An 11601-nucleotide genomic window follows, 5' to 3' on the forward strand; every position below is an offset into this window, starting at 1 on the left:
CTTTTTATCAATAGCTCTGGCCAGGATAGCTGAAAAGAACCCTAATGTTCTGAAGGTAACATGCTTAATTTATGATTGCCAGATGCTGGAGACAGTTATCAGTTTCATACAATCTGATGAACTTACAGAAGCCTCTGGCTTGCCTCTGCTGGAAACAGAACGCTGGGCAAGTTCTGAATTGTGTGGCTGTAGCCTACACCACTAGTTTTATCTCAGTGTTCAAGGACAGAATACTGTGCAGTATCTTATGCAGGTGTTTGGTTCCAAGGGTTGCACTTATACGCAAAAATGCATATGGCTGTGAGTCCTGGAAGGCTTGGGAGACTGACTCCAGCTACAAAACATAGGCCGATAAACAGACTCTTGGGCTCAGGTATTGCTTAGGGGAGTTTGTTGCTGTTACTGATGTTTGTTTTTCAGATATTATGATTTATGTGGAAATTGTTCAATTTGGTTGTGTATTTTTGGATAGCTTATGTTGTAATGATGTGTTTCTTCATGTTGTAAGCCGCCTTGAACCATGGTTTGAACCATGGAAAAGCAGCATACAAATAAAATTATATAATGTATATCTAAACCCTTGGGGGGGGGACCCCCCAGTGAGCACCCTGGGGCTGCTGCAGGCAGTGCGCCGAGAACGCCTTGCCCTCCCTGTCCCTCAGAGCAAGGCAGAGAGCTAAAAAGCTCTTTTTGCAGCAGGTTTTACCAGCACAAAAAAGCTTTTAAGCTCTCTGCCTTGCTTGCATTTAACTTGTGGGATTTCAGTCACCAGCCTTCAACCACATATGGTTGAAATCACCCAAGTTAAAAGTGCTTAAGATGCGACTGTGCTGTAGTGAATTATTAAAGGTCCAAGCCCTGCAAGGAGAGCAAACGCTAGGACTAAGCTCCGGGGCCTGTGTATCCTAAAGGAATGTCACCTGTTGAATGCACCTCCTTATTTAAACTTAGAAGGCTTCACTTTCCAGACTTTCCTTCAAGCAGGTAAGCTCAGGCCAGGTCTACTCCCAAACAGCCCCCACTTTTTAGGGTGCATTTTGAGAAAGGTCTGCCTGGCTCTTTCACTGGCGGTTGAGGACATGGCAGTTTTAGTAGACATTTTCTTCCGGTGGATGGCATGGGTAACCCATTCTAATTTATACATTTTAACTGTGATCTGAAGCTGCTGGGGACTTAATATTTTAATCTGTGGGCTTTTTGTCTTTTTAATTTGGGTGTGGTTTACAGCAAAGTGGCCGCTGAGAAATACTAAAAAGAACTGAATTCATTTTGGAGCACATTATTAAATGTGAGCTTTGGTGCATAATAGAGAGTGTTGGCTCATCTTTAAACAAGCCATGACACATACTCCTGAGACAAGCAACCTTCTGTCCCTCTGTGAAGATGAGCCACCATGCCAAATCCACACCTCCATGCTTGTATCACTTCAAGTTCCAGCATCAGATTACTTTCACTTTTTGTACAAGCAAGGTGGTTAAAAATAAACATCACTCTTTTACAATCACAGTTCTGAACACCAAGTCAAATCTGGGACAGCACGGTAAGAGTCAAAAGAAGTCATCTATTCCACAACAATATGCCATGTGGCTAGTTACTAAAAATTCCTGCAAACTACAGTGCACAGTAAATTAAGATTCATGTTTAAAACAAAACATTTTCCTTGTGTATTTACATTATAGAAGGCAACTGCAAAAGAAGCTAGTTCAGAAAAAGATCTGTAACCTCTGGAGGGACCTCCATTTCCCCAAACAAATTGCAGGAGTAAAAAAAAAAGTGTGCACATTTGTAGAATGTTCTCAGTCTTACTAATCACATTTGCTAAAGCACGAATTAGTAACTTGTATAGCAGTTTTAAGAACACAGCTCATTTATCAAGTTCAGTTGCACATCATCTATGATAACAGAGCTCCCAATTCTCCCAGGTGCCACTTCTTATGTAGTCAAAAATGGCACCACACACACACAAATGGAACCTCAAAATTTGCAAAAGCCCCCACTCCAGCTCAACAGCCAAAGCCTGTTGAATAACCGGACAACCGGGGGGGGGGGAGGTGTCAGAAAACTGGGTGGAGGGGGGATGGAATGGCAGGAACCCTGAACAGAAACTATCCACGCTGCAACATTTTGTCACCTCTATTGCTATCTCGGTTGCTGAAGAACATAAATTATCACCCTCCATTGCTCAATAGGTGCAGAAATCCATTCATTAGGAGGTATTTGAATTTGAATTTTTAAGTACCGTATTTTTCCATGTATAAGATGCCCCCATGAATAAGACCAACAACCCCTATTTTTTTGAAGCCCAAATTAAGAAATTGGGGCAGAGCCAGAGCCTGAACTCAGGTCGCCCATGCCAGAGCCTGAAACGGACCCCAGGCTGCCCACACCAGAGCCCAAACACGAACCCAGGCCGCAAAGACCAGAGCCCAAGCATGAATCTGAACCCTTGTGCATTCACCATCTGTGCATAATATGACCCCTGATTATTAACCCAATAATAACAAGAGCAACAGACTTACTGTAGAAACAAAACTACCACATGCAGAAGGGAACAGTCCTTTGTATGTTAAATCAGATATGCGCTTTTGTCCATGAACCTCTGTTCTGCTAAGAGAACCCCTTAATTCTACTTGCTTTGAATAATCAGTGCTGACTCTGAATTGCTAGTTACATTTAAATGTAGAAGTGCCAATTATTCTGCAATAATTAGCAGTGCATATTTGACACCAAAATTACAAAATAATTTTTAAAAGTAGTCCAAAAACTTTATGATCAGGAATGGACATTATCACAGCCAGAATGGGAACACACGACAACTGAAGCACAGTTGGAAAAATCAGATCACTAATGTTTCAGGCATTTACAAATATCTTCCAACAGTAACAGAACAGAATCTTAAAATTGGCTGTCGGCAGACAACAGATTTTGCAGCTCATATTTAACAAGTTAGATGAGAAAAAAAGAGGAGAGCATGCTGACACTTAATTAACAGTACACTCTAAAGTTTAGTGAATATTAAGAGAACTTTGAAATATAACTAAACCACCCCATCTGGATTTCAGCGGGCATCTGATTCTAACCACCAGAAAGACAAGGTTTGCTGTTGCCCAGGTCTCTGTTGTTGTTGCTGCTGCTGTTTTAAAAAAGGTAGCTACAGTCTAAAGCAGATGAACCATTTGGTTAGTGTCTGCCTGTCTTATTTTAATGCATGAACTGTTGTAAGATCCAGAAGTTATTAGGCAGGATACTTGTTTCCCTACAGAAGTTTCACAACTGGATTTGTATGAGATTGCGCAAGTTTGACTGACTGTGATTGTCCCTCAGTCTTGGGGAAGAGATGTGTTCTAGTTATAACACATGAAGAGGGCAAGAATGGTTGACAAGTATTGGAAGAATATTAGCTGCTGCTGCATCCAGCAGGTCAGAGGTTCCCCAACACTCATATGCTGGATGGATGGATTTCTTCAACCTGCCGAAGGCTTTTGAAGCGAGCAAAGCTGGAAAAGGGCCAGATCCTATGCTGTACGGTCTTGTTATTTCCGAAGAACCTTGAACCTTTGATTGCTATAGTGAAGAGATCAAACTCCAACCACAACAACGGCAGGCCAGCTGCAGATCCTTTTCATAAACTAAAACTGAAATACTTTGCAGATCAGCACTGGTAAAAAATTCTCTATTACAGATGTTCTCTATGTAGTTGCACCTGTTACCTTCCTCCTTATCTTGCACTGCAATGCTTCAGAAACTAACATAGAAAAGAACTATTCAGAATGTAAGCCTGAATTTACAAATACCCAGGTTTTAGGGGCGTATTTGAAATTTTGAATGCAAGTTACTCCCATTTATCATATGAGAAATTCTACACAGCCATTCCATGTAAAACATGGAGGACCCCCCCCCCAAGAAATCCTGAGAATTTGTTTGCAGGTGGTGGGGTGGCTGCAGCTACATCCCTCATGATACTATAGACTGCCCTGCACAGGTCTTTTGTTTGATAAAGATTGAAGACTGTAAACAATCACTTACCATATATTATATTACAACAGACATATTTGCTTGGGATGGCTCAGTTGGCAGAGTATTTGACTCTTAATTCCAGGTTGTGGGCTCAAGCCCCACCTTGGACAAAAGATTCCTGCACTGCAGGGGTTGGACTAGATGGCCCAATGATTACATATTCTAGATATCACAACTTTACAGTGTCATGTTATAGAAAGTATTGAAAGAAGAGTTCCTGGACTTGCAACCAAGTGCCACAGTCATAAAGTGTAATCCCTATAAACAACCTACTCAAATCAACCTGCCCGTGGTTAACTAAAGTTTTATTTCACCAAGAATGCATACTTACTATTTTTACATACCATATGCTGCAATCTTTCCCATAAAAGCAAGTTTAACTAGTTAAGATAATGATCTTCATAGACTACGGAGCTTTTTTAGAAGAATTTCAGTGATACAGAAGTACTGTCAGATTATAGGACTTTATCAAGCCGACACTTTCTAATCTGTCTCTTCCACCTTTTCTATGTGCTGATATGTAAGCCTAGGTAATCTTTTTGAATTTGCAGTTAGTGAAACACAGTACTGAGAGGGAAAGGGCAGCTACAGGTTTATTGACATTTAAATATTCCTCAACATGTCCATCCTAGAAATCAATGGTCTCTAAATGGAGCCATTGATTATTTCTCCAGATGCTTCTCAGATACATATTACTCCCCATAGTTGCTTTGACAATAAAATGCATGAACACTAAGAACAAGAAATTCCTCTTTAAGATCAGGTTATAAACGAATTTTGTACTGATCAACATAAAGGACAGTTGCATAAAGGCTTAATTAAGAAAAGTTAGTTAAATGCAATTTAGGTGAATTACCACACCCAAACATTTGTAAGGTAAAGCTAGGAAGCATTGGAGAGCTTTCTATAAGAAGAATATTGCCAGAAGGACCTGGATTGTTCATGACACATATTTATAACCACCCCTCTTTCAAACTGAGCAAGTATGCATTGTGTTAGTTCCAGTTATAATTTCCAGCTGTGTCAATGCTTTAAGAGTCTAAAAGCAGGAAATCCAAGAGGAAATTCCATCGTCAGTTCCCGGAGTTTTGTAACCCAAATGTTCTTCCAAAAAGGAGCTCTGAAAGGAATCTGGGAGTGTTTGTTGTAGCCTTACCTCATATCTTCAAGTAAGTCACATTCTGCCTGATGTTTGGCTTGAATTTTTGTCATCTGTTCAGCCTGGATAAGTTTTAGCTCTTGAGTGATTTTCACCTTAAAAAATAAAAAGACATATAGCGAAAGGTGTAATTTAAAATCTGTTTTATTCTTGTAAAGTTGGTTCTAAAGATGCTAAATTCTGAAACATATTATTTCATATTACAAGCTCCGTGAACAGCAACATGTTTTTGCTTACTTCTAAAGACTGCAGTTCCAAACTCTGTAGAATAGCAGCATGCCCTCCACCAATCCGTTTATATGGTCTACACTCCTGGAAGGCACCATGTAGCAAACATACCCCTCCTCTGAATTTTCTCTGAACTGCAGTAAACTTGAGGAGCAGGTCTCATGTCATGATGATTTGAAGCAAGCAGACCAAATGTTAGCAAGGAAAGCACCTCGCCACCACTAAGGAAGAGTAGGAGCCACTTCTCTATTGCAGTGAGCTCTGAAGAAGGCAGAAAGGCACATGTTTCTCACAATTTTACCCAAATCTGGTATTACAGAAAACTCCCCTCTTTCTTTTTCCGAATCTTTTCTCCCACTCAGCCAAGCTACCCCAGGATGTACTATGGCGCTTGAGAACAAGTTAAAAGTAAAGGCAAATAACGGCCAACTAGTGAGCCAACCTAAAATTTATGGATCCCTAATCCACAATATTCTCATTTTATAATTTGACAACTGTAGCAAACTAACATCGGCGAGTTTTTAAATTCATACCATTTGCCAAAGTAAAGTCATTTGCATATCCTGTTTTGAATATCTCAAGCTGGCACAATGCAAAAAACTTTGCCTTTGGATGGTATCGCAAGCAAAGTTTTCAGATTGCTGAACAGTCAAACAATCAAGAGAACTCAGTCTCAAGCCTTGAGCTACTGAGATGTCACCTTGCAGTCAGGTCACATATGAAGTTGGCAAAAAAACAAACAAGGAGGGAGAGGGTGCTCAGAATTCCAAGGTGCAAAAAAACTTACTGAAACGTTTCTCAAAATTATTCTTAAAATGCAGATAATGTGAATTATGTGAGTCCTTTTTTTCTCTGCCCTAAACACTGTATCAAATTTAAACTTTCATACCTACAGCCTCTCACTGCTTCCTGCTACTGCAAGCAATATGTTCACTTCTCTCTAAACATCAAAGCATGGATCCACCTGCAACAAGAGATTCAGCTCTGTAGTGTTTGGAGCAAGAGTGCAAATACTGAGGGGAAAGAGGCAAAGCACTCCAAAACTCAGGATGTTTAAGAAGAACACCAGAACACAGGATGAATCTGCTGAACTTGGCCAGTGGTCCATCTAGTTCAGCATCTTGTTCTCAGGATAGCTGACAAGATGCCTCTGGGAAGCCTGCAAGCTGGATATGGGTTTAACATATCTCCCAGCTGTGATTCCCAGCAACTGGTATTCAGAGACATATTATCATTATTACTATTATTATTAATTAGATTTGTAGAACAGTGCAACTGATGCAACTAAAGTTCACATTGGTTGACTCCATGTAACATCAACCTTTAAATGCAGTTATCTCAGTCAAGAGTCCAACATCCTTAATGATGTTTTCTGAATATAGCAGTCAAATATACCTTTGTGTCGTAACAATACATCATGTTGAGATCGTGTTTTTTTCAAGCTGCCGCTTAGCAGCATGAAAAGGGTTGGACTGTTACAGGCATCACCACAGAAATTCACAAACATTTTTTAAAAGACACAGGCTCAAACCTTTTAACCCTTTTTGCTTTTAGCATCATGCTGAGCCAGATCATTATATAGAGAAAAAACACAACTCTTCTGAAAGAAAGAAAAAGAACAAAAACAGGGAAACAGACCTTCCCTCAAGCAAAAGCAATCTTCCCATCTTATCCACTAGGCAACAGAAATCTCACCTCCCTCTCTTCTGGCAATCCCAACCCTGAAAATATTCCCCCAGCAACAAGAATGCCCCAATCCTAGAAAAACACAACTGAGGCAAGCTTTTATGCCCAGTTAGCCAAGACTTAGTACTTTTAAACAAACGGAGAATCCAGCATTCTTTTTTAAAAAACCAAAAAGCTGAACATGTTTGAATTTTATCCAAACAGCACGAAAAATAAATTCATCAAGCATAGCTGCCTTAACCCATGGAATGGAGATAAAATCCCCTTGTGAAATTGAAACACAGTGCACAATGCATAAACTTGCATGCAATATAAACAGAGTGGAAACTAGAATGGCCTTTAACATAAACTCTGCTTCCTGGCCAAGTCCACCCTCAAAACAACAGAGAGGGGCAGAGAAAAGCATCATTCTTCCCTCCCCCAAACGTAACAAGCTATCGATGCACTGAGGAGTTCAGGCTTTTTGTTTTACACAGTTCAAACACACACACACACACACCCTCCAATATATTCGGTAGCTTCCAAGTTCCATTTTAAACACACATATATATGCAGCTCTTTACAGAGTTCTAGTAAACAGGCCCCGAGATCTCAAGGGTAATGTCCTCAACTCTTACAGCACTATACCCCACTCCTAACACTACCAAAAGCATTATTTGAATTCTTTTTTTTATCCCCAATCCTGTGCATCACATTAAACATGCTGTCTGATAATACTAGAACCCAGAGCTTTCCAATTAAGCTGGTTATCAAGATTCAGGACATACAACATGAAGTACTTCTTCACACAGTGCATAGTTCTGTGAAAACAGAATGATGGACTAGATTGGGTCTTGGTCTGATCCATCCAGGCTCCTAAGTTCTTGAGACTTACTCATTCCCCCTTTTATATCACAAATGGTTAACTCCACCCACCCTCATCCGTGTCCTGTAGTCTGAATTGCTATTTATAGTCCTTCTGTAACTCACTGCCCAGGTTCTCAAAGTGATTATCCCCACCACTGGGTGTCAACACCAGAGATGCTGCAAAAGCACCACAAAAGAAAGGAATCTACAACCCTCTCTTACTTCTTTAGAGGCTTTAGCATGGTGCTGTCCTGACCTACCAGAGCTCTTGAATCATATGACTGCAATGCAAACAGCTGACCAACCTCCTAACATCCTAATGTAGTCAAAGTCAACTTTAGGACACCTGACACCACAATGATTCTTTATTCTCTAATGCTGTCGTCCATACTCAGTTCCTCTTTTCCCCGCCACCACAAAGTCACCAAACTTTGCTAATGCATCCCATATCCCCAAGGAGCTGCCTCAGTGTCCTGCTAGTGTATTTGGCACTGTACACATGCACACAGATGAACAGCAGCTGTCCAAGGTCTTTTGCAGGCCTCCTGGCCAATTACCGGTAAGCAAACTTCTGAGGCCTTGTACATGCAAAGATGGTGCTTTACAACGGAGCTACAACCCCTGCTAGCATCCACCGCACAGATTTTTGTGGCCCGGTCTGTGTGATCCCACATGACCCTACCCTAAAAGAGCACCAGCCTTCCAATCTCACAGCACCCACAGCAAATCAAGCATCCATATAGCTATTTTGATCAGGACCTTAGTCCTCTTATACCAGAATCCTACCTTCCACTCCCCCTGCTCTCTGCAGTGCAGATCATTCCTATTTAACCCTGCCTGTTTCCAACTTCCTATGACAGCCAGCATCCACCAGAAATTGCACTTGGCCCCATAACTAACCAAGGAAGGCAATCTGCCCCCTTACAAGCAACCTGACCCCCAAACATTCACCAAACAGACCGAATCGCCATAGCTGACTACCACAGCCTTCAGACACTTTTGATACAAACTTGGCTCCCTAACAATCATATTCTGCCACGATTCCCATTCCTCTGCAGCCTACCCTCAAAATCCCTACAGCTCTCACTGCAACTATTTTCTCCACCTCTTCAGCACCTCACAACTGCTTGTTGCCTGTACTGAGTTCTCTTGCCGTTACAACCATCCCAATTACACACTGCTCTCCACCAACTCTGCTGCAAGCATGTGGCACTGCTGCAAAGCCCCGTGCCCCCTTCACTGTGCCAACGGCCTCTTACTTTTAGGTAGCCTGCATGGCACTAGCCCATCCGACACTCAACACACCCCAAATCTCAGTACGTCAAAAGCACCCTTAGGCCCCACTAATTCCATGCCCCACGGCAACCTGCTACCAACCGCCGCCCACTGCAATCTGAATCCAACCTCCAAAACGCTTAGTGTGGGACAGCAACCTACCTTCCACAGTACCCCTTTGGTCCTCAGTAATATATCTAGCAACCCTTGCTCAGATTCACAAGTTGCACTGTACCTCCCCCTAAAAAATGGCCTCAATTCATGGAAAGAGACCCAACCACACGCCTGTCTTCCGCACCACCCTGCCCTATGCCACCTTTGCCACAAACAGCTCTGCAGCCCAAGTAGACACACAAATAGCACCTTTGCAACCCTCCTTTCCTGTTCCCCCAAGATGCCCCCCCCCCCGCCAAAATGGAAAGCCTATGTGGCTTTGCCCTCCGGCTTGCAACACCAAGCATCCCTTCCACCTGCATCCGGATTCAGAGGCTCCTGCAGCCTGCCTGACAGCTAATAGACCCCCCTTCCACCATCAAAACTCCCTGTCTGCTGCCCCCTTCACCCCCCCTACAGAGCCAACCCTGCCATGCCCCTGAAATCCAGTTCCGCAGGCGACACCTCTGCAGCCCCTGCTGCGGTGGGTGCCACCCCCCAAATGCAATGCATTTATAACACACATATGCACACCCTCCCAAAATCCAAATCACACTCCCCCCCCCCGGGGCCTTCAACGACCCTCTCCTCCCCCCCCCACTTTAAACCTCTATAAAGCACGGACCACCCCCTTCGTTCGCTCCCCCTTCCCTCCCCACACATCACCCGCCACCCCTTTTTGCAAGCAAGGCTGTCTTTCTCTCTGCACCCCCCCTCCTCAATTCAGAGCCCCCTCCCTCAATTCAGCCTCCCCCCCCCGCCTTTGAGGAGGCAGCACCTCTCCTCCTCCCTCCCCCCCCCCCGTTTTTAATTTTTACCTCAGTCCCGTCCCGTCCCCCCCCGCACGGCCTGCCCCTCCAACTCCCCCCCTCACCTTCCTCGGCGGGGGCTGCATGGCGGAGGCGGCGGCGCTGCCGCTCTCGGCCTCCACATCAATCCCTTCCCCGCCCCAAACGGCGGCGGCGGCAACGGCGGCTCTGCTGAGGGGAGCTGGAGGGGGAGGGGAGCAGGCAACGGTCGGCTCCGAGGAGGCGGCGGCGGCGGCGGGAGAGACGGCGGAGGAGGAGGAGGAGGAGGAGGCGAAGCCGGCCCAGCTCGGTCCCCGGCGCGTCTCGCTCTCTCTGCGGCAGAGGCAGAAAGCGAGAGAGGGAGAGAGGGAGCTGCGGGTGGGCGTGGCCAGGGCGGAGAGAGAGCGAGAGAGAGCGGTGGGCGTGGCTACGGCGCCGGGGGGTGGGAGGAAGAAAAGGGGGCGCGGCTTTCGGCCCTCCCTTTTCCGCGCCGCCGGAGGGAAGGAGCCGCGCGTCTGTGCGAGAAGGGGGAGGAGCTTGGCGCGAGAGAGAAAGAGGCAGAAAGACCTGGCGTCGGGGGCGCGCGCGCGGGAGACGCACGAGAAGGCGAGGTTATAAAAGGCGGCGGCGCCGACGGGGTCTTCTCAGGGAGGCGCCGCCGGCGTTGCCGCCCCGCTAACGGAATGCGCGCGCGCGCGCGTGCGCCCGCCTCCCTCCCGTGTGGGCCTAAGGGGAGCGAGTAATGGGTTGGGGGCGTGAGGAGAAAGAGAGAGAGATTTGTCGGGGGAGAAGAGGCGAGGAGCGGGATACGGGTTCCCTCAGCGACTGTGAGGGAAGCGGGAGGAGGAGGAGGCGGCCTGACAGGCGGAAAATGAGGCGCGCGCGCGCTCCCGCCCTCCTCACTGAGGGGACAAAAAATTAGGTTTTTTTTATTTTAGGGAGTGGCCTCTTCGCGCGTGTCGGTGTGACAGAGGCGGGACCGGCTTTTCATCGCCTCGCACGTGTGAAGGAGAACCCGCCGCGCTTCACATCCGTGACAACGTGGGGGGGAGGGATGGCGGCACGGGGAGATAGAGAGAACGCGAATGCTTTCCGTCTCCGTTTCATTCTCTCCTTCCCAAAAAGGGGGTGTCTTTCCAAGCCAGCCCCGCGTCCCCCTTATTCAGACGACCACCTAAACACGGGGAGAGAAAGGGGCGGCGAAACACGGGAGAGTCTTGAGGGGCGGGGCTTAAGCGGGGCGCTCGCGCTCTGATTTGACTGACAGGCGGATTAAGTGGGCGGTGAAGGCGCGCACGCGCGCCGACGCTGCCCCGCCTCCTTATTGGCTGGCGCGTGCGAGCGTGCTTAAATAGCGAGAGCTGGCTTAGCTGTTGCTGCCCCCTAGCGGAAAGACGCCGCGAATGCGTCGAGGCGCAGGCGAGATACATTTGCAGATCCTATATGCAC

General features: G+C 45.8%; 1 protein-coding gene across 7 annotated transcripts in view; it reads right to left on the bottom strand.

Annotated features, from left to right (window-relative positions):
- The window catches only part of FCHSD2 (FCH and double SH3 domains 2), a 141023-nt gene extending 130445 nt beyond the window's left edge, over positions 1 to 10578 (bottom strand). For 2 of the 7 annotated variants that reach the window (XM_083609745.1, XM_083609744.1), the window contains exons 1-2: positions 10239 to 10578; positions 5174 to 5271 (exon numbers count right to left, since the gene is read on the bottom strand). In XM_083609745.1, the coding sequence (XP_083465871.1) occupies positions 5174 to 5271; positions 10239 to 10259 (119 nt within the window). In that variant the 5' untranslated portion in view covers positions 10260 to 10578. Of the gene's footprint in view, positions 1 to 5173; positions 5272 to 5413; positions 7943 to 10238 lie in introns of those variants that run through there. The other 5 variants (XM_083609747.1, XM_083609746.1, XM_083609748.1 and 2 more) reach the window with 4 other exon arrangements.
- Between the last annotated feature and the right edge of the window lie 1023 nt (positions 10579 to 11601).

This window comes from Podarcis filfolensis (assembly GCF_964270895.1).
Source record: "Podarcis filfolensis genome assembly, chromosome: 4".
Classification (NCBI taxonomy): domain Eukaryota; kingdom Metazoa; phylum Chordata; class Lepidosauria; order Squamata; family Lacertidae; genus Podarcis; species Podarcis filfolensis.